General features: G+C 47.6%; 3 protein-coding genes across 9 annotated transcripts in view; 1 reads left to right on the plus strand and 2 right to left on the minus strand.

Annotated features, from left to right (window-relative positions):
• Positions 1–1,190: 1,190 nt before the first annotated feature.
• On the minus strand, positions 1,191–11,839 carry LOC124050680 (palmitoyltransferase ZDHHC14-like). 4 transcript variants are annotated; one of them, XR_006841669.1, is made up of 11 exons: positions 11,545–11,839; positions 9,311–9,579; positions 8,304–8,464; positions 7,484–7,627; positions 7,087–7,224; positions 5,625–5,673; positions 5,188–5,290; positions 4,797–4,906; positions 2,915–3,014; positions 1,870–2,765; positions 1,191–1,775 (listed from the first exon to the last, which is right to left on the minus strand). XR_006841669.1 is itself a non-coding variant. In XM_046373447.1 (10 exons), the coding sequence occupies exons 2-10, from the start codon at positions 9,388–9,390 to the stop codon at positions 1,686–1,688; spliced, it is 975 nt and encodes a 324-aa protein (XP_046229403.1). In that variant the 5' UTR covers positions 9,391–9,579; positions 11,545–11,839; the 3' UTR covers positions 1,191–1,685. The 4 variants fall into 4 exon arrangements, 2 of the variants coding, with proteins under 2 accessions (XP_046229403.1, XP_046229402.1); XR_006841668.1 differs by having other exon boundaries at positions 1,858–2,765; XM_046373447.1 differs by lacking the exon at positions 1,870–2,765.
• On the plus strand, positions 10,569–12,959 carry tmem242 (transmembrane protein 242). 2 transcript variants are annotated; one of them, XM_046373448.1, is made up of 4 exons: positions 10,569–10,714; positions 11,563–11,663; positions 11,835–11,972; positions 12,357–12,959. In XM_046373448.1, the coding sequence occupies exons 1-4, from the start codon at positions 10,630–10,632 to the stop codon at positions 12,522–12,524; spliced, it is 492 nt and encodes a 163-aa protein (XP_046229404.1). In that variant the 5' UTR covers positions 10,569–10,629; the 3' UTR covers positions 12,525–12,959. The 2 variants fall into 2 exon arrangements, with proteins under 2 accessions (XP_046229404.1, XP_046229405.1); XM_046373449.1 differs by lacking the exon at positions 10,569–10,714 and adding an exon at positions 11,003–11,363.
• arid1b (AT rich interactive domain 1B (SWI1-like)) overlaps positions 12,942–20,455 on the minus strand; it is a 29,623-nt gene continuing 22,109 nt past the window's right edge. For all 3 annotated transcript variants that reach the window (XM_046373444.1, XM_046373445.1, XM_046373443.1), the window contains 9 exons: positions 19,230–19,365; positions 18,409–18,587; positions 17,653–17,797; positions 17,339–17,452; positions 17,176–17,257; positions 16,167–16,932; positions 15,908–16,038; positions 15,068–15,749; positions 12,942–14,825 (listed from right to left, as the gene is read on the minus strand). In XM_046373444.1, the coding sequence (XP_046229400.1) occupies positions 13,783–14,825; positions 15,068–15,749; positions 15,908–16,038; positions 16,167–16,932; positions 17,176–17,257; positions 17,339–17,452; positions 17,653–17,797; positions 18,409–18,587; positions 19,230–19,365 (3,278 nt within the window). In that variant the 3' untranslated portion in view covers positions 12,942–13,782. The remainder of the gene's footprint in view (positions 14,826–15,067; positions 15,750–15,907; positions 16,039–16,166; positions 16,933–17,175; positions 17,258–17,338; positions 17,453–17,652; positions 17,798–18,408; positions 18,588–19,229; positions 19,366–20,455) is intronic.

Here is a 20,455-nt window from a genome sequence, read left to right on the forward strand (position 1 = left end):
ACACTTGATTTGCGTTTCCCGCGCCATTTATTGTTTATGTGAAGGCGGCGCCACACAGCGCGTATCAATCCGACTGCGTTCTATGCTGACGGAGCCGAAGTTCGCCGAATGTTTCCGCGATGCTGCCGAAGCGAGAGTTTTGATTGGCTGTTTGAGAAGACAACGACAAAGCCTGTAACTATCTGTCTCGGTCACATGCTCCACCTAGCGACCAGGAAGGACACCTGGTGACAGTTTATTTGTATCCTAATGCATCAAGTAAAATTCAACCACAGATTAATTTTTGTTTGTAAACAGAACATATGAACATATGGCTTTGTGGGAACAATAAAACAGATGATCATCACATGTAAATCTTCCTGGTGGGTCTTATCTCATCATGACTTTTTATATATGATATCAGAATCAGAATCTTTATTGCCATTATAAGTGAAGAGGTTTCACATTACTAGGAATTTGTCTTGGGGAATTGGTGCATACATAGAACATAAGAACGAGTAACATATAACAATAGAACAAAATAAAATAGAATAAGCCTGTGAATATTCTCATTCATCCAGGTCATGCTCGCTTGACTAGGCTGGGACTAGTCCCAGCCTAGTCAAGCGAGCATGAACTGATGAAGCCTCTTGGATGAGAGGTGAAACGTCTTCAAAGACAAATAACTAAGTCCAGTTGCATTCGATTGAATTTCCTTGAGATAAAATAGAATAAGGTAAAAACAAAATAAAATAAGTAAAATAAATATGGTTCTGGATATAAACACCATATAAATGTAGTACATTCAAATGCTGTGTGTTGCCATCTGGAGTTTAACCTCAGTGGGGAAATGTAGCTAAATTCCTATTTGTACAACTTTGTACTTCTTTTCCACTATGTGTCAGAGGTGAACATTTTTACTGAATTGCATTAGTCTGTCAGCTTCAGTTCCTGTCCAGATAAGAAATTTCTCCTCTTTCTTCAGCTAAATGAACCCTTTAAAAAACAGGCTGAAAAGCTGCTCTGTGGGTTTTGTGTCCACTTTCGCTGAGGGCAGCACTCAGGTCTGCAGCAACATGTCGGCAACTCTTTTCAGTTCATCTGAGCCTCGTGCATCACTGCTGGGAAAGGCAGTTTACTCTCACACCGTTAAGACCATGTAGAAATCAATTTCATAGCTGGAAAACCAGGATGAACAAAAAGGCCTGCAATGATTTACTAAGTACTTTATTTCTATTCATGTCACAGTTCGATCAGTACTTCTCAGCTGTACAAAACAATAATTCCTCACAATGTAATTGATCAGTTTATGTGTCCACATCTCCCACAAAGCATGAATAATTTCCAAATGTTTACAGTTTTATTTCTTTCGACTTTTATTAGCTGTACCAGTTTGACGTCCTCATGTCTCCTCATGTGTGACAGTCAAACTGGACGCAGCTTCCTGTTTTGGACTCAAAGGTCAAATCTGTGGGACAAAGTTCACCAAAGCTGAACTGTGGAGAATTCCATGTGGATTTACTTCACCTTTGTGACTAACTGGTGGTGTGACTCCGCTGTCAAACTGGTGCCTAACGTCTTTGCTCGAACCAAACTGAAGATCTCAGGTCTGAAGATGTTTTATGGGAAACTCTCAGACTAACCGTCACTTTGCGACGTGACTGTTTGGTCCCGGAGTGGCCTGTCCTGGATCAGATGTTTCTCATTTACAGAAGGAAACCTCTTCGCGATGTATCCAGACTGAGGAGGAGGAGGAGGAGGAAGGAGAACCAGGACAAAACACGGCTTTGGTCCCACTGATGAAAATAAGAAAGAAACTGTAAATCAAATCAACCTGAATATTTCAAAACAAAACTCAATAAAAACACCTGATTTCACCTCCGCACTCACACGTCTTCTTTGGATTTTCTATTTTAAAACCCTCTGGAGTCCACTGAGCAGGTTTTATTTACAGTCACATAAAATTATTTATAATTTCTTCATTTGGAACATAACGCTATTCCTCCTGTCGTCTTCATTTATTCATTTTTTTCTCTCCTGACTGCTGTCCACTGGTCAGTGAAGACAGGAAAGTCTGAAACAAGTTCCTCAGAGTAGAGGGAGAGGCTTTGTGGTAGTAGTCAACCACAACAGTAACTCAGACTCACTGACTTGAACACAGTGGCAGGCAAAACCACCTGTCTGTGAAACCTGCCAGTCATCGAGTCTCAGCTAACCAACACGTCAGCTTCACTGCAGCACAAGGGTGGAGCTTCATTGGCGTTGGGATGGACCAACCCCTAAAAACACAACGCAGATACAGGAGTGAAGGTCCGCCACCGCGTCGCCCTCTCGTGTCTGAAATCACCTCAGACGGAGCTGAGTTTAACCAGTCCCCTGACAGAGTCCTCATGCAGGGCGTCCTGGCTGGCGGGGTCGAACAGGGCGCTGGTGGTGGCGACAGGCAGATGTGGGTGGAGGTGCAGGTGGGCTGAGCATGGCAAGGTGCCCTGCGGTGTGGTGCAGGGCGTCTCCTCCGGGCTGACAAAGTGTTGGACGTGGTGGTGATGGTGGTGGAGATGGTGGTGGCAGTGGGAGTCAGCAGCAGCGGCGTCCCTCAGGGTCAGAATGTCTCCCCCACAAGATGGAAGGGAGGGCTGGGAGGGGGCCAGGTAGGCACAGGGGCCGCCTAGTGTGGTGGTCTTCCCTGGCAAAGGGGCCAGAACCACAGGATCACTGTGGAGCAGCGGTGTGGCTGCAGCCTGGAGGACAAACTTGGTACTCTGGATGCACTGATCCTGATCACACTGAGGAGAGAGAGATTCAAAGGAAACATGTTCCCCTGTGAAGAACAGGAATCTAATCCAGAATCTAAACCAAGACCTAACCCAGACTTAGACCTGACCATGGTCCCCTGGAGAGTCAATATTGATCAGTGAAGTCATTTTCCACCTACCTTGTGACTGTGGACCTGGGCGGAGACGTAGCTGTTCCCGTTGGACTGGGAGAAGGTCTGCAGTGTGTCAGACTGGATCAGGCCCCTCCTATCGATCAGACTGGGACACAGACACATAGAGTCAGTCCACAGTGACCACAGTCTGGTCAGCTTACAGAGAAACGCAGTGACGATGGCTTATTTGAACCTGTAGACTTTGATTGGACAATCAATATGTTGACTGACAGCGAGATCAGCTGATTGGTTTGTGTCCAAGCTTCACTCAAACAGCAAATGGGACTTTCTGATGGGACGGACTGAGTTTTAACAGGACTTTTAGGTGTCATGAATGTGAATCCGTATGTTTAGTCCTCCTCCACCTTCCTCTCTTGAGTCACATCTTCCTCCTCTGCACTTCAGTCCACGTCATCCGTCACTGAAGTGTTTTGTTTTAACTGTCAGGCTGCCCATTCGCCTCAGAGAGCTGCCAGCCTCAATCAATCAATCAGTTGATTATCAATAATCAGACAGGTCAGTCATGGACAGAGCTGGCAGGAATCAGACACAAGGACCTCAGGAGCACAGGGGGTGGACAAAACGCTTCATCAATATCGCAGTATCAGTATTGTTGATATACATACACCCTATATGGCCAAAGGTATGAGGACAGCAGCACATTAGTGAACATTTGGGCATGCAGTGTATATTAACATATCCCAACGGTGCCCTCTGCTCGGCTTTTAAAACCAAACTTCATTCGATTTTTGCTTAACTTTGCTCCCCTTAAAAACCAGCAGAATGAAACCGCGTGAATGAGCTGCTGTAAGAGAGAAATAAAGAATCAGGTGTTGATGAAGCTCAAATCCAAACTGAGACCACAGGAAATGAAACACCTGACAAGACACTGAATCGTAATAAAACACAGACATTATGATGTTCCTTTATGAACGAGTGGAACGGATGGCGTTGTACCTATATTTTTAGATTTTTACTACACATGTAAATACCTGTATTTTTTTAGATTTATGCTTATCTTGTTGTTTATCCTATTTCAGTTTCAGAATCAGAATTCCTTTATTTATCCCTGGAGGGAAATTATATGTTTCACTTTTCTTTCTTGGTTGGGAAAACTGCAAATGCAATGTCTGTACGAAAAAAAATTTCCCTTCTTTCCTGCTCTACCGTTCAACCAAACCCAACTCCACACTCCCACCTTCCTCCCTCACCAATTGTCTCCTTGAAATAAAATCCTGGTCCACCTCAAACTTCCTCAGATAAAACAGCAATAAAACAGAACTTCTTCTGACAGGCACAAAATCCACATTAATGAAAGTCCATAACTTCTCTATTCCCATTGATGACTCCTCCATCTCCCCCTCCTCTCAGGTAAAGAATCTGGGTGTCATCCCCGACAGCACTCTCTCCTTCACCTCCCACATCAATAGTGTAAGCTGGTCCTCCTACTTCCACCTCAGTCCACTGCCATTGTTGTTCAGAGCCTCGTCACCTCCCGTTTAGACTATTGCAACTTCCTTCTGTTTGGCCTCCCACAAAAAAACCCTCCATAAACAATACAATACAACGACACAACTGGTCCAAAATTCAGCCACTATCATCACACGCACCCCCTCCATCCATCAACCAGCCACTCCGTAACGCCGACTCACTCCCACATTTCAAATCCAAACTCAAAACCCGTCTGTTTAAACAAGCCTCCTTGCTCTGACCACAACTGTATTGTCCATTTTAAATTGTATTTTACTGACTCTTATTGTTGCTAATACTGTGTCTGTATGATTAATGATGTGAGGTGTCCTTGAGTGTCTAGAAAGGCACCTATAAATAAAATGCATTATTATTATTATTTAGTCCGGAGTTAAGTGCTGCAGAGGCGGTTACTGACCTGGGAGGCAGAGGTCCACACAGGGCAGCACAGCAGTTGGTAAGGATGTTTCCGTAGCTGTAGGGGTTGTAGTTATTCTTCCCTCGCTTGTTGGACCAGGACCCTTTAATCTGGACCACAGCCAGACCAGATCCAGACCAGGACCAGGAAGAGAGAGAGGAGTGTTAGTTCAGTTCATCAGAGCCATAAATGTAAAAACTGGATCAAAACAGTCCTGGTTCTTTTTCTCTTGAGTGCCACAACAGAGAAAAGTCTCCTCCTGAAGTCCTATCAGGCACATCAGAATCAGAATCATCAGAATCAGAATTCCTTTATTTATCCCCAAAGGGAAATTCTTTAATCCTTTCATCCTGGTGGTCCTTGAACTGCACTTTGGACTCGGGATACTTACGTCCTCATTGGTGGTCTGGTTGGAGCTAATCAGGTAGGTATGGAACCCTGACAGACCAACAATCGACCAGACAGAGAAGAAGCAAACCACCACCTCCAGGACGGTGCAGAACAGAGTCAAGGCTTTGGTCCTTTGATTTGTACATTGCATTGCATTTATGTCACCCCTGGAGGGCACTGTGTCGCGAAACTAAATTAAAGCTACTAAAGAGCGACTTAAATCCTCTTCTGTTAAAAGGATGTTTAGTTTCTGTTTGGGAACACGGAACATCCTGTTGAGAAGAAATTTTGGACATGTTATCAGTTTCTCTGACATTCTGAGAAACACTAGAACTATCCAAAACGGAGGACTTTAGTGGACCAGAAGCTCAACATGAAGCTGAGAGTCGTATGAGGCGTGCAGCCCCTAAACAGCGACTGTCTGCAGTGAAAGGATATCTGGCCGGGCTGTCTTTGAGCGCGCTCAGGAACCCCGTCCGGTTTGATCCTGCGGGGACCAGAGAAAGACTGCTTTTAAAAATGTGTAAAAACAAGACAAAAAAACCCCCAAACAAAATCAGGTTCAGACCTCAGGACTCGTCAGATGACGAACGTCTCGAGTGAACTTTTTCTTTCTTTATCAATGACATCAGGTAAAAACAAGTTCAGACATATTCTAACCTTTGAAGATGTTTTTCAGGCTTCTAAAAATAAAAATAAAAACACAGAGAAGCTAAAAACGCATCAGCAGATTTCTTTTCTTGCTTGTCTCTCAGAGCCAACATGCAAATGGAAAAAAATTAGAGAAAAACGTAGAAGAACAAAAACGTAGACACCCACATGAAAGCATGTCAGGACAGGATTTCAGCGAGAGGAGGAACAAACAAGAGAGCAAAGACACACAATCTCTAAGTTTACATCCTGTAAATCAAAGCCACGACACTTTGCCAGATCTGTTAGTAGCCACAGCGCAGTGCTGGTAAGACGGTCTGAATGTGACGCCGCCTGAGGCTCCACATCCTTCACTGTTAGGACAACAACATCAGCAGGTCAACATGGAGAATCGGCTCAGGAGGAAGCAGGAGGGACGTTTCAGACCCACAAACACAAAACCAACCACCGCCTTAAACTTCCAACGGACTGCAGAGCGCTGAAAAGAAGGTTTGGGGCAGCCGAGGTTGGAGAAGCGGCTTGTGATCGGAGGGTCACTGGTTCAATTCCCCCACCGGACGGGCAGGAAAAATTTGGGTGTGGTGGAGTGATTAATGCGATAAAACGCCCCCCCCCCCCTCCATTAGCCGGCTGATGTGCCCTTGAGCAAGGCACTTAACCCCCAATATGCTCCCCGGGCGCTTGATGCTGCCCACTGCTCCTGTGTGTGTTTCACTGCATGTAATTTGCCGGGTGTTGCATGTGTGTGTTCAACTAAGGATGGGATAAATGCAGAAGACGAATTCAGTGTGTGTATGTATAAATATATATACTGTCAATAAAGTGATTCTTCTTCTTCTTTAACACATTGCTGTTCCTAGTGACGGCACACAGATTACATGACTTTACCCACTTTTTAAGGTTGAAAAAACAACAAATAAAACACATTTAAGAAAGTAAGAAAGAAAGTAAGAAGGGAATTTAATTTGTCTGTCTGTTGGTGGTGTATAAAGTTTATTATTCAAACTTTGCCTTTGGACAAAAATCATCTTTTGACCAACTTCTTGCAGCAGGAGATTTGCAAGCAGTCAACAAATCAATTTGTTAATTAACGCAAACTGATGGATCAGTTGTCAACTGTTTGATTTGTGAAGTCTGCAAACTAAATTTGGTTTTTGGATTACTCACTGGAATTTAAAAAATTGTCTCCATGAAGTCACAACCAGCAGAAAACATTTTCCTGCAATACTAATACCACACTGTTACTCACTGAGAATGACGTGCGTGATGACAAAGGCGAAGATGAAGATGGTGAGGAAGGAGAGTGAGAGGATAAACAGGTAGAAGAAGCGGTAGTTCCTTCGTCCGACGCAGTTCCCCACCCAGGGACAGTGATGGTCGAAACGCTCTGAGGGAGGACGCAGAACAAACAGCCAAATGTCAACGAGGCGAACTCGAGTGTTTCTGACTTACTGGTACCTAACTCTAACCCTACTGCACTCCAAGTTAAATGAAAAAGACCACAACAGGAAGTGGAGAGTGTTGCTTTCCTCCCATCAGCCCATAGACCTGAAGGCCTGAATAGCCTGAATAGCCTGTGAGCAGCCTGACAGGCAGAACTCAGGGGTGAAGCCCCCACAGCGAGTCGACCAAACAGACAGACTGACCGACGCAGTTGTCACACAGGCTGCAATGAGAAGCTCGAGGAGGTCGGAAGATCCTGCACGTGAAGCAGTACTTCAGTTTGACCGTCTGCCCGTTGATCACAACCTCTCTGGTGCGAGGCGGCGGCCGGGAGCAGCCTGCCGAATCTGAAAACAAACAAATAACACTGAGTCTAAAAACAAACAACAACAATGCTGAGTATAAAACAAACAACCAAACTCTGACTCTGGACCAACATGTTGTGTTTTTTACATCTTGTTTCAGCTGGGAAACTCAGGCCCATCACGGTGACGATGATGACCCACTCTTCATCTCTTCCTGTCTCCTCAATGGCCTCGGCAGAACATCCTTTTACAAGTGGTCCTGGATGATGCTGGAGACCTGATGCTATGCTAACCTTAGCATAAAGTGGAGCTGACGGTAACTCAGATGGTTTCACTGACTGTAACCGCAGCTTTGTACGCTAACATTAAGACGAAGCTGAGCTTTAGACTCATGAAAGTTTATCCAAGCTGAACTGAGCCTTAAGTGTCTGAGGTGTCCTAAAATGGCCACTGTACAAGAATAAACACCTTGACTCAACATGACCTTTCAACATGACCTGTGCGCCCCCTACAGGACAAACTTTATATGTGTTTTGGTGGTAAAGATCTGCAGTTTTAGTCTTTCACACACACACACACACACACCCCAACTGGAGGAGGTGCTGAGCGACTTCCTGTCATGTGTAGTGACAGATTCTCATGTGATGAAAACAAATCTCCACATAGCTGGACGAGTGTTACCAACACATTTGGATAACAACATCAGATGCACGATTACCGATTTGCCTCTCCAGGTCGGCGGCCTCGTCCGGCGTGGCTCGAGGCAGAACGCCAGGGTCGGTGAAACTCGCCCTGAACAGCATCCCCATCACGAAGACAAAGAGGATGCCACCGACTGCCGGGATCGCTGGGGTCAGGTTGGACGCCAAGAAGGGACAGCTGTGGACAGAAGGATAGAGACAAATAAACCAGCTGAAGGTCTCAGTCAAACACAGGAGCTTCTGGTGTCTTCAGGATGTGATGGAACAACAAATACACATCTGACTATGCTAAGCTAACTGATGTTGTTCACTCATTTAGCCCGATGTTAGCATAACGTTTGGTAATTTGAGGTGTGTTTTGTTGTTTAAGTGACGTGATTTAAAATCTTTTAGAGTGAATCTTTTTAAACATCATTCATGAAGTTTCTGGTCAGATGTGTCAGCTGTACTCCAGATGACCTCTTTAAACAGGTCAGGTGTTAACATGCTAACGTTAGCTCTGTCAGGTGGTTCAGTTAGCTACACGACAGCAGAGTCTGACACGTCTTTGTCCCTGTAGTCTCCGTCCACCTGTAGTTTGGTCTCAGGTGACTTCTGCCTCTGACACAAACACATCTGGCATTCAACACGTGTGACATCATCAGCGCTGGTGAGTGATGATGTCACACATGAGACCTCTTTGTGACTTCACACACTTCCTCTTACTGAAGTAAATGAGAGAACTGAAGCACAGAGAGGACAAGGGACCTGAGGTCGAGTCCTGGTCCAGTACTGCAGTAATTCACTTGTATTTAGAGTCAAGTCAAGTGAGGATTTCTGAAGTACTTTCAGTTGGAACACAGTATTTCTACACTGTGATACCTTTACTTCTTCCACCACAGTAAATATGAAGTACAGCAGTTTCACTTTTACAGACCTTTCTAATTAAAAAAAAAAAAAGTAATACAAACAAACAAAAAACAGAAGTCCCTGTCAGCGTCTTCCGGTCCACAGATCCAGTTGGTGCGTGCGTGTGTCCACTCACTCGAAAGTGAAGAAGAGGCCGCTGGTGAGCAGGATCAGGACCAGGGTCAGGTAGAACACTCCGCTCTGCCTCGCCATCATGATCCTTCCGCCACAGCAGAAGCGGTTCCGCCCGGGAAACACCTGCCACTTCCTGCGGGGGGTGCGGCCCCTGTGGCCCGGGCAAGTCGGTTCTGCTGCCCCTGCGGGGGCCGCGCACGAGCCGCTGCGAGTGCAGATCTGGTTGTACTGGCCCGGCTGCTGCTGGTGGTCCAGAGCCGCATGATGAATCTGAGACATGTGTGGTCACAGGTGAGGTAAGTAAGTACTGAAAAATAACAGAGCTGTGCGCCTGCTGCCGGTGCGTTCAGGCTCCCCAGATGTTCAGTCAGCCCCTAACTGAATCCTTATGTCGGGGTTTTCTGCCCGGAGCCAAAACAGAAGCAACGTCGACATTTTAATCGGAAATCTTTGGTAAACAACAACCAACTCGTGGTCAGACGCACGCCGTGGGGTCCAAAATTCAAACAACCATCACGACCACCCCCTCGCGCGACCCGGCGCTTGTATTCCGGGTAATGGATCCGATTCTGGAAGGGACAAGCAGCGGGGCAGAACCGGCACCGATCCAGATCCCGAGAGGGAGACGATCGGAGGATCTGTAGCAGTGAGGAAAAGCAGGAGGACGTGAAGAGCATCTCGAGCCTCCACAAAGATGCTGGAGAGCCACGCTGCACAGATCCTATACTAAGCAGAGGGGCCACTCTGTAGCGGAAGACAACAAACCGCAGTGACGTGATCCGTCGGACAGTGTAACCAAACACACCACCTCACTACTGCACTCGGGTCAGATTTGAGACAGGATACTTTTCTTCATGTCATTCTCTATTTCTCCTGTTAAATATTGACTACCAAAAGGTAACCGGTATCGAATTTAAGTCGGGCTACAGTACAGATATTTACACCATCGTTTTAATGTTAGTACAGAAAGCACAATCACGTTTCAGAATCATTCTGTTCTCTAGTGTGCTTTGAAAATAGTTGACTACGATACACAAACACAATATTTAATATAAAACAGCTGTAGGCTCAGAGAGTTCTGGATTAATAGACGATCTCTACGTCAGGAGTTCATTTCTGAGACTTTTTCCGCCACCTTCGAGAAAGTAAACTGATACTGGACTAAAAATTGCAAAATAAATCTTATTACGTGTTTTGTACATACAAATTTTGCAGATCATATTTTTTCTGCTGTAATAAAGCAATAATCAACTAAGCAAAGCGGTCTTAAGATCTTGCCAGCTTGTTTCTGACCGGCGAGTTTAAGCAGACGGACTGAAGATGACAGCAGCTCATGACACCGCAGGTGGGGCTGCGGGAGAAGGAGCACAAAGTGATGAAGAGGCCAAACTGCAGATGTTAAAAGGCAAGTCAGTCAGTTAGCTCGTTAGCTTGTCGTTTATCTGAACCGTAACTGAGAGCAGACTTCGCTGTTTGCTGTGATTTCACGGCGGTTTTCTGTCTGAGGTCACCGCAATGGCGACCTGCCCGCTTGTCTGTGTTCCACACCAAATTCCACTCAAAAATCTGCATTTTTTTTTCTTTTTTTAGTTATCCAACACCGTGTAAATATGAATTCTGGCTGCTGCTGAATTTGTAGTTTCCTCCACAGCGTTCTTTCCCCAGTCGTGCAATGAGACTGCGATACCAGATTTCATTTAAAACTTGTGTATTTAAAGGTTTTCGTGGGTATCAGGTATTCCACACAAGACACAGATTTTGATTAGAAGTTGTCTCTCAAAACATTTAGCTCTTTTAAATTCGGCTGAATCTAATCCGCCAAAAGCTGACTGATATAATGTGATGAGCACTGGTAACTAATTTAAAATGGAAATTATCATGCTATAAATGTTGTCTGGTAAAATATTTGGAACCAAATCAAGCTCTGAATAAAGCTGAGGGGTACGTCTGGTTTGACGGGATGGCACGTAACGTTATTTTGTTTTCTTTTCCAGTGTTTAATTGTTGCACGGACCTTTGCAAATGGAAACGGTGATCTGAAACTGAGCTGTGCTGTAGGTTTTATTCTGCTCCATACATACTTTATAAAGTCCACCATCCAACCTACATGCCGTGTTTTTCCCATTCAAAATCACATATGTCAAAAGGGTGTTTTAACAGCCAGCCGTTCTGGACTTCTAAAGTTTCCAGAATAAGCAGTTTTATTTAAATTGAATCTGTCTCTTAGCATCTCACCTGACTTCCTGTGTGCAGGTACAGCCTTTCTGACCACAGTGGCGTCTGCAGGGATGATCGCGGGGTTTGGCTCCACGTTGGCGCTGACCAAGAAAAGAAGCCCAGAATGGTTTAATAAGGTATCGGTCTGCTCCTGCTTGTGAATATCATCACATCTCTGTGGAAGGCTGAGCTGCTCCTGAACCAACCGACCATCGTCATCAGCAGCAGCAGCCGGTGTCATGGCTGCAGCTACATTCACTCTGACGATGTGTTCACTGACTCTGTTCTCCTCTCTGGTTCCTCCTCAGGGTGTCATGGCGACGGCAGCGGCCCCTGAGAGTGGGGCCTCCCTGGCCCTCAGAGCTCTGGGTTGGGGCTCTCTGTATGCCTGCTTCGGGGTCGGGCTGCTCAGTTTCGCTGTGTGGAAGGTCCTCGGAGTTCACAGCGTAAGTACCTTTTGAGAAAAATTCATAAAGTTGTGAAATGTTGTAGATGAAGTCAAAATGAGAGAATAATTCAGAAAAACCCTGAAATATCTGAATTGGTGTGAAATATTTTAAGTTAGAAGAGTTGCAGAAACAGATTGGAAAGTGGACATAAAGCCGCTACCTGTCAGCAGGTGTCGGACTGAAGGCCTTAAAGGAGCAGTTCACACAAATGAGAACATTCAGATGGAGAGATTTCCAATGTAAACTGGAGTTCACTTGCTGTTCAAAATGTTCTGCGTGAGATGACAGGACGATTTCACTGCGGTTTAAATGTCTTTCACACACACTGAAAACAGAAGGACGGGGATGAACTAAAAACTGCCGTTTGCTCGTCTCTTTCAGCTGTCAGAGTTCAGACAGAAGATGCAATCCGTCTTCCCGTCCATCCCAAAGACATCCCCGTCTGGAGCCGAGCCTCTGGACTGGGACTCGGTCTTCAGGTCGGAGGAAACTGGAGCTCGAGGACCAATCAGACGAGAAGACGCAGAGACTGAAAACAAGAGGAGCTGACGTGTTTCTGAGGCAGAAAGTGGAGGATCCTCTGGGACCAGTTTGAGCCCAGACTGGTTCCCAGCAGCCCTCGTGGTTCAGACTGTTGTGTCTCAGTGTCAAATGACTCTAATTTGTTTCTCTGAATGTGAACGTGTGATGCGTTTGTTTTTGCTGCTGCACTGAAGCAGGAAAATGTCCACGTGTGCCGAGAGGACGCTTGCAGCGCGGACAGATGGGACAGGACGTCATGTGATCACGTCAACAGCTTGTTGTGTAAATCTCTTTCCTCAGCTGAATCTCCTGAAGTTGTTTTAAAGTAAAAATACAAGTTTAATAAGAATGTTTGATCAAATCTAAATACTTTTTCCTGCTCCTGCTGCTTTCCTTGATTAAACTGAAGTCTAAAGATCTGACTAAAACCAGCCCAGAGCTGCGTTCAAGTGCTCAACCAGAGTTCATGTACGTTTATTCTTGTTGGGGAACACAGAAATCAAATCAAACAGGAAGTGTTCGGGATGGACACGTTCTCTTTTCTCTCCCTTTACATTTGTTAGCAACATGAGGACAACCCCCCCCCCCCCACACCTCCTGCACAAACAGTCTGTCAAATCAAACACACCCTCCCAGATCAGAACCCCCAACACACCTGCTGAAGCTGAGGAGAAACCAAAGGTTCAGGTGAGGCTCCACAGTTTAAATGAAGATCATCCCAGTCGACTGTACATCATCTTATTTACAGGAGGAGTCTGATTAGTGGAGGATGCATACAAAGTTCTTAAAAAAAGAGAAAGTGACGTCTCCTACTGTTGTGGTTCAGCAAAACACTGATGGTCGAACTGCAGATGGTTGAACTATTCACATTCAGAGTAAAAAAACAAACCTATTGCACGAGAACAAAGAACGCGAGGGAACCTCAGTGAGGCCTTTTGACAACATGTCACACTTTAAATAAATCAAACGAACCCCGAGGAAACACCAGGAGAGTCGAACCCGAGTGTTCGCCACGTTACACTTTGGGTCAAACAATACAACATGATAAAACGGACAAAAGAATAAAAAATTAAAAATACAAGTATTAAATATTTTTGTATTAAAATTACTTAAAAATCCCAAATAAACATTTGCTGATGGAGGAGCTGGATATATTCTCTATATATTCATTTGCATGTAAAAACCTTTTGTTCTGTTCTTTAAATAAAATATAACAGGAGCCAGTTCTTCACATGGGTGGAGCTGCTCGCGGTCCCACTGAGCGTGCTCCGTGACGGTGTTTGTGTCACGAGTGGCCGATTTTAAAAAGTACTTCGCACATGATGGCCGCCACCGAGGAGTTGAGGGCGGCCGACAGCGAGATGTCCAGCAGCCGGCTCTCGTACAGAACAAACTCCGTCCGGTTCTCCTCCACCCTTGCCATGGCCAGCAGTGCCTTAGCGGCGCGGCACATCATGTTGATGCTGGGCGGCTCCGGTGTGGCGGCGGCGTGCAGCATGCTGTGTGAGCTCTGCTGGTACTGAGCCATGGCCACACTGTCCTCCAGGAAGCCGATCAGCGTTCCCACGCTGCCTTTCTGCAGGGCGACGGCACGCGCTGCCGTGGGGTCACCCTGTGCCAGGTTGGACAGGACAGCCACCGCCATCTCCCGACACACCTGGCTCTTCCTCTCTCCTATGAGGCGCACCAGCGTGGCATAGAGCTTCTGCTGGCGGCTGAAGGGCGGCGTGGCGAGCAGCAGGTCCACGTTGCAGTCCTGGATGCTCAGCTTGCAGAGACACTCCAGAACGAGTCTCTGAGGGCTAAGCGAGGAGGAGCCTCCCGCCGAGGAGAAGGGGTCCTGGGCCTCAGCTGACGGGCACACCATCCAGTGCAGCAGCCCGTCCAGGATGGGCAGGCAGATGCTCTCGGGGTAAAGCGACAGGTCCAGCTGGCCCGACATGTTGGCCAGCGTCACCAGCGTGTTCTCCCTGAGCGCCGCCAGGCAGTCCCACCACCACTCGTCCCGGCTGCAGGCCAGTCCCTGCTCCTCCTCCCGCTGGTAGCTGGGTGGCATTCGTTTCCTGTGGGGGTGGTGGTGGTGCAGCAGCACCAGCCGGCCCAGGATCAGCACCAGGCCCGGGTGCCTCGACATGTCTGCGTCATTGCCGGGGACGAAGGAGAGGCTGCGAACGATGTTTGAGATGCAGACGCTGCGTCTGGCCAGAGAATCCTGCAAGGACTCGGCCGTCGACAGCGGAGCCTCGTCCCAGCAGCGAGGCTCGTCCTCCAGTGGGCTGATGGGACCATGAGCCGGTGACCTCTGACCTCCGACCTCCGACAGGGAGCCTGGAGAGGAGACAGAGTGCTGTGAGGGGTCCAATTTATAAATAGACGAGCTGCATTAAAGGAACAGTTCACCTGTTTTTACAGTTGATAAACTGGCATCAGGCTGCTCAGACTAAATCCTCATTAAACAGAAAGGGGACCACGTGGAAGTTGCACCTCCTCTGTCCTCCTCCTCCTCCCACCTACTTGTTCCTCCCTCCCTCCTCCTTCTCCCATCCCTCCCTCCTCCTCCAGGTCTTTACCTTCTTGGGTTTCCAGTGGTCTCTCCTCATTAGTTTGCAGGTTCTTCTCCACTCCTCCCTCAGCTTCCTGCTGCCTGCCACCACCTCCCTCTCTCTCCTGACTCCACCCTTCGTCTCCTCTGTCTCTCTCCGCCCTCTCCACTGGGGTGTTTGTGTGGCTGGACTCTCCTGTCTGGATGTGAGCCGTGGAGTCTCCTCCTCCAGCCTTCCAGTGCAGGAGGCCGCTGATGAAGCTGTTTGGTCTGCTGAGCTCAGCCCAGCGCTCTTCCACCTCCTCCCACTCCTCGCCCTTCTCCTCCACCCTGACTGGCAGCTTGTCGTACTTGCTGGTCTGTTTGGGTCGCAGATCTTCCTGCTCCTGGTTCTCTTTCTCTTCCTCCACCTCCTTTTTTAAAACAGGATCTTTAACGTCCTCATCGTCAGTGTCAGGTGCAGCTCTGAGCAGCTGTGACGTCATCTCCACCTCCTCCGCCGACCTCCTCAGTACACTCTGGTCCTCAGCTGATTTGCTGTTAGAATTAGAGGCGGCAGATGGTTGCTCCTTCAGCAATTCCTCCTCCTCGGTTGGGTAGAGCAGGTTTCTCTGGACCTCCGTTCCCACCTCGTACTCCTCCAGGATGCCGAAGATCTGGATGAGGCAGCGGCGGTAATACTCGACGATGAGCTCGAGGAAGCCAGGCAGCTGCAGAAGGACAGAAAGAGATCAGCTGCTTCATCACTTCTTACGAATACGCATTTAACATTTGTGTCTGATTCTCTGCTACGTCATCCAGAGTCCCTGAAACCCTCTAGTCCTGTTTGGACTGACTGACTGACTGTGTGTGCGTGTGTGTGTCTGACCTGTGAGAGGCTAAAGGAGCCCACAGTGCTGTCATCATACAGCAGGATGTTGATGGTGTCCAGAGCCCAGGTGCTCTCAGCTAACAGGCCAGACTTCAGTGACATCATCACTCGCCATGCCTCCGGGGTTCCTGATTGGACGAGTTGAATAACAGGGCGTATGAACTACTGAGACCTGATTCAGACCTGTATCTGTTGTTGGTCTGTCACTAAAGACGATGCCAGATAACAGTGCGTGTGAGTATGTGTGTTGCCTCACCGATGTCCTTGGCAGCGAGTCTGCGTCGTGGCTTCAGTTTGGGGGGCGTGGCCTCCACAGTGCCAGGGGTAAAGGTGATCTCTCTGTGGATGAAGTGAAGGCCCTGAGCGGGTGGGGGTCCAGGAGGGACACCAGGGTGTCCCGGCTTCTTCATCGAGGGCAGGTAGGGGCCACTGTTGGGAGACAGAGAACCCCCCAAAGGCCGGGGAAAGGAGGAGGGGCTGTGAGAGCGGGTCACATGGTTAGAGGCGGTGGGCGTGGCCTGAAAGGAAGAGGGGGGCGGTCTGGAAGGCAGAGGGGGCATGGAAGGGGTGGAGGAAGAAGAGGAGTTGGGGGGGTACGGTGGCTGGCGCTGTCCGGCATGACTCGAAAGCCACTGACTGTCCTGGGGGGCCCTGCCCTCCTGGTCCTCTGCTCGGCCTATACCAGGGTAGGGGGGCCCCTGGCTCTGCCGGCTGTATGTGTAGCCCATGTCTGTCCTGGGGTGCCACATGTTGGCCTGCGGCCCCTCTCCAGGGGCCCCGGCCATCGCCGTTGGACCTGAGCCCATCATGCCGTGCTGTGCCGAACCCTGTCGCTCCCGTGGGTACGGATAGGGGTACTGGCCCTGGACAGGCCGCCGCTCAGGGCCCATGTAGCCCCCACCCCCTCCACCGTAGGGGCTGAACATGTCGGGCTGCTGAGAGCCAAACTGCTGCGCAGCAAAGGCTTCGCCCTCGTGGCGCTTGGCAGGAGGATAGAGAGCGTCCATTGGTCGCTTGTAACCCTGTAGACACAGGACAGAGAACAGCCTGAGAAGCAGCTGAGGGTCTGTGTGTCCACACCAATGGCAGAGCTCTCTGACAGGTTTATTCATCTGGTAACAGGACACACTGTGATCCTGACTGGGCAGGGATTTGTTTGGTTTGGTAACAGTGTTGTTGGAAACAACTGACTTCGAAATAGTTACATTTTGTGGCATGGGAATATGTGATTTAGTATTTTTCATGGATGAACCGCTGCTGCTTACCTGCTGCTGAGGGTACAGGGGCTGATGGGAACTGTAGGCCATGCTGTGAGGATACTGCTGGCTGTAACCATCGTGTCCATGTCTAAAGAGAGGGAGCAGAATTTATTTACACTTCGATGAGCCATCCACAAACTGGACAGTGAACGCACAGCCCTCCGCTCACCTCTGCTGGGGGTATCTGCTGGGGTACATCCCCGCCTCGGCTCCAGATGGACCTATGCTGTTCTGACCTCCAGGGGGCGCCATGCCTCCTTCAGGCCCCATCATATGGTCCATCCTACAAGATGGGAAAAGGTAACATACACATTTTGCTTACTCAGTAAGACCTAAAAAGTCAGACCTGCAAGGCACAAACAAGATTTCAGGTATGAGGTCAAACAGAATTTGAAAGATGTTTGTTTTCCAGCACAGTTGTAGTCCACATCCAAAGGTCACCTCCATCAACGAGGTGGATGTGATCTGTGAGCTCCATCTCACCTCCGCTCATAGCTGGGACTGTAGGGGTACTGGGGTCGGGGACCCATCCCTGTCAGGGGCCCAGGGGGAGGCCCGCGGGGGTACATGTCCTGCATGGCACCGCCAGGCATCTGACCGGGACCAAAGGCCTCGCTGGGCCCTGGACCTGAAGCGGAACAGGCAAGGACATCTCAAAAAATGACAACTGCACTGTATCATAAAAACTGTCTGAATCAGTGAATTGTTTTATTTGCTTGTCTTTTGCTGCTGTTAACTGCCTGTAAGCAAGAAAGTCTAAAAACTAAGGGTGATGTAATGTGCGTGCAATATAAAGTAACGCAGGAGACGCTGTCAGAGCAGCAATTAAATAAAACACTTCAGGTTTTGACCATCAGGGGGCAGCAGAATGCTGAAACTAAAGGCCTGACGCTGTACAGTCCACAGCACTGGTCCTTTGCTGCACAGGTTTTCTGCATTTTGACTGGTTTCCTGGGTAGACACGCCCACCAGGACAACAAACACTGAAAACTTTAAACAAGGACTCTTCATTTACTGAAGAAACGACTTCCTGTTGATATATGCTACATTAGACTTTTAAATCTACTGATGCTCAACACGCCATTTCACATGTACACTTGGTGTGATAACAAAGCTCTATTTGATGAGCTGAAGAGTTTGTACTATACTGCTTAAGACCACAGTAAAGAGCAAGTGGTAATGGGATCAACATGAACGTTTAGAACTTTGTAAAGACACCATCCTCTTCTCACTGCTCACCTTTCCTCGTTCCTCCATACAGGTCTTTGTTGGCATCGTACGGCACTCTTATCGAGGAGTCTGTTGGACCTCCTCCCTGCTGACAGGGGGCGCCACCAGGTCCCAATCCTCGCTTGCTGTGGAAGGCTGGATCGCTGCCTTCAGAGAACGGGTCCTGGACGCTCACTCCTCCCATGTGCCTGACATTTAAAGCAGTGGGACCACATGAACACAAGTGAAAACATTTGGCAGTGACATGCAGATTCAGTGGTGCAGTGAACTGCTCTTCTAAAGCAACATCTGTGTGCACAGCAGTGGCCAGAAAGGCTCAGATATGCATCAAAAATGAACCTGCATGTGGCACTGAGGCTCTCCACAAACTGACAGACATCTACTGGTTTCAGCTAAAGCTAGCTGACATGATGCACTGAATACCAGTGACTGATGGTGACAGTGATCACAGCAATCTGCAATACAGGCTAACAATCAGTTTCCTCATCACCAGAACTTATTCAAATCTTATGTAGAGTCAATACAACATGACTGAGACCTGTCAATAACATTCACTTCAGATGAGGTGTGCCACAGGGCTTCATCATGGGGCTTCTAACATTTGCTATTTTTGATCTGTTGTGTATTCCCCGTGACTCTCTCGTGATCAGCACATCTGGCATTAGTCTGTCTATTTTCTGATGGAGCAAAGAAATAAAACTGCTTTAAACCCAATCTCTTTCAAAATGTGACATTTTAGCTTCCAGCTACACATTTACAATATAAAAACACATATACGTTGCTGTGCTTGTGAGGCCAGGTGAATTTCAGAGTTGAGCCCCTCTCCCCACCTGTTTCCAGGCTGGGGGCCCATCTGACTGTGTGGGGTGGAGGCGGGGGTCGGCGGCTTCAGGTCTCCAGGGGCCTCGGTCAAGGAGCTGCTGCTGGACTGAGGCGTGTTGGGGCCCTGTAGGGAGCCTGAATTGGCTGCAGGGGAACAGAGCAGACAGAGAACCTGCTGAGAACCAGGGTTATGTGTCATCCTGTAACCGCACTTATTCAGACGTACGTTACGTACAAGGACAATACAAGTATTGAACACGGACATCACTGGGAATAAAAACAACCAAGTCTTCTGGACCAGACAGGCTCTTTTAGGACTTTGACAGCAGAGATCATAACAGCAGTTTCAATTCTACATAAAGTTGGGTGTGAAGTTTTATAGTCCGACTTACACTTGATCATTACAATGTATCTACACACACTTTAGAAGCATCTTTAATCAAATACAGTATGAGAATTTATTTTTCAATTACAAGAAACAGCCAGCAGTCTGTGTGCGTTTTGATGTGGTCAGCGATGTACGAACACAGAGAGAGGCATTGTGGGAATTGGGTCATATTGAGGTTCCCCATCTGACTACTCACCCTGCTTCGGTTGCATAACTACGGTGTGTGTGTGTGTGTGTGTTCTGGCATCATTTAAGTCCTTTTCACACAGAGAACCTGTAACACTGCTGCTGCTTCATCTTGTCGTCCCTCAGAGACGTCTCCGATGAAAATGTTCTTTACAGCTTCAATCTGACACAACAGGATTTTTACACAGAGTCCTGGTGTTTAATATCGCTCATCTGCTCCATACAGGAAGTGATGTCACTGCTGGAAAACAGTTGGGAGAGTAAGGATACCAACAAAGACAAGTGTTTCGTCAGTTCTCTACAGACTTTTAGCTGAAAGACTGAATGTCTGACTTCTTACTAGAGGTGCACCGATCGCAATTTTCTTGGCCGATTCAAATTCTGATTTTTGGGAATGTGACCTGCCAGTGCTGATCTTTGTCGATTCCAATTTTCTGAAAACATGTATAAACAAATAACTTTTTTTCAATGCAAAATTTTACTTTCATAATGAAAGAAATTATTAAACTTCCCTCAAAATGAAGCAATAGGAAAGAGATACAAATAATTAACTGAAAATGCGCTGCACACCTTATGCCTTATCCATACGCTTATGTTCGTAAATCCATCAGCGCTGAGGTCATTTATCACATTTCTGAGGCCTCTTGTTCATCTTCTCTC

This window comes from Scatophagus argus, chromosome 19, assembly GCF_020382885.2.
Source record: "Scatophagus argus isolate fScaArg1 chromosome 19, fScaArg1.pri, whole genome shotgun sequence".
Classification (NCBI taxonomy): Eukaryota; Metazoa; Chordata; class Actinopteri; family Scatophagidae; genus Scatophagus; species Scatophagus argus.

Excerpts from the sequence above, each read along its gene's own strand:
- LOC124050680 (XM_046373446.1), bottom strand. The coding sequence starts at position 9,390 with ATGATGGCGAGGCAGAGCGGAGTGTTCTACCTGACCCTGGTCCTGATC. Across the intron at positions 4,907-5,187 it reads ACCAGACCACCAATGAGGAC|ATTAAAGGGTCCTGGTCCAA; the intron begins GTAAGTATCCCG and ends GCTGTGGTCCAG. Across the intron at positions 3,015-4,796 it reads TGTGGACCTCTGCCTCCCAG|TCTGATCGATAGGAGGGGCC; the intron begins GTCAGTAACCGC and ends TCTGTGTCCCAG.
- tmem242 (XM_046373448.1), top strand. The coding sequence starts at position 10,630 with ATGACAGCAGCTCATGACACCGCAGGTGGGGCTGCGGGAGAAGGAGCA. Across the intron at positions 10,715-11,562 it reads CAAACTGCAGATGTTAAAAG|GTACAGCCTTTCTGACCACA; the intron begins GCAAGTCAGTCA and ends TCCTGTGTGCAG. Across the intron at positions 11,664-11,834 it reads GCCCAGAATGGTTTAATAAG|GGTGTCATGGCGACGGCAGC; the intron begins GTATCGGTCTGC and ends GTTCCTCCTCAG.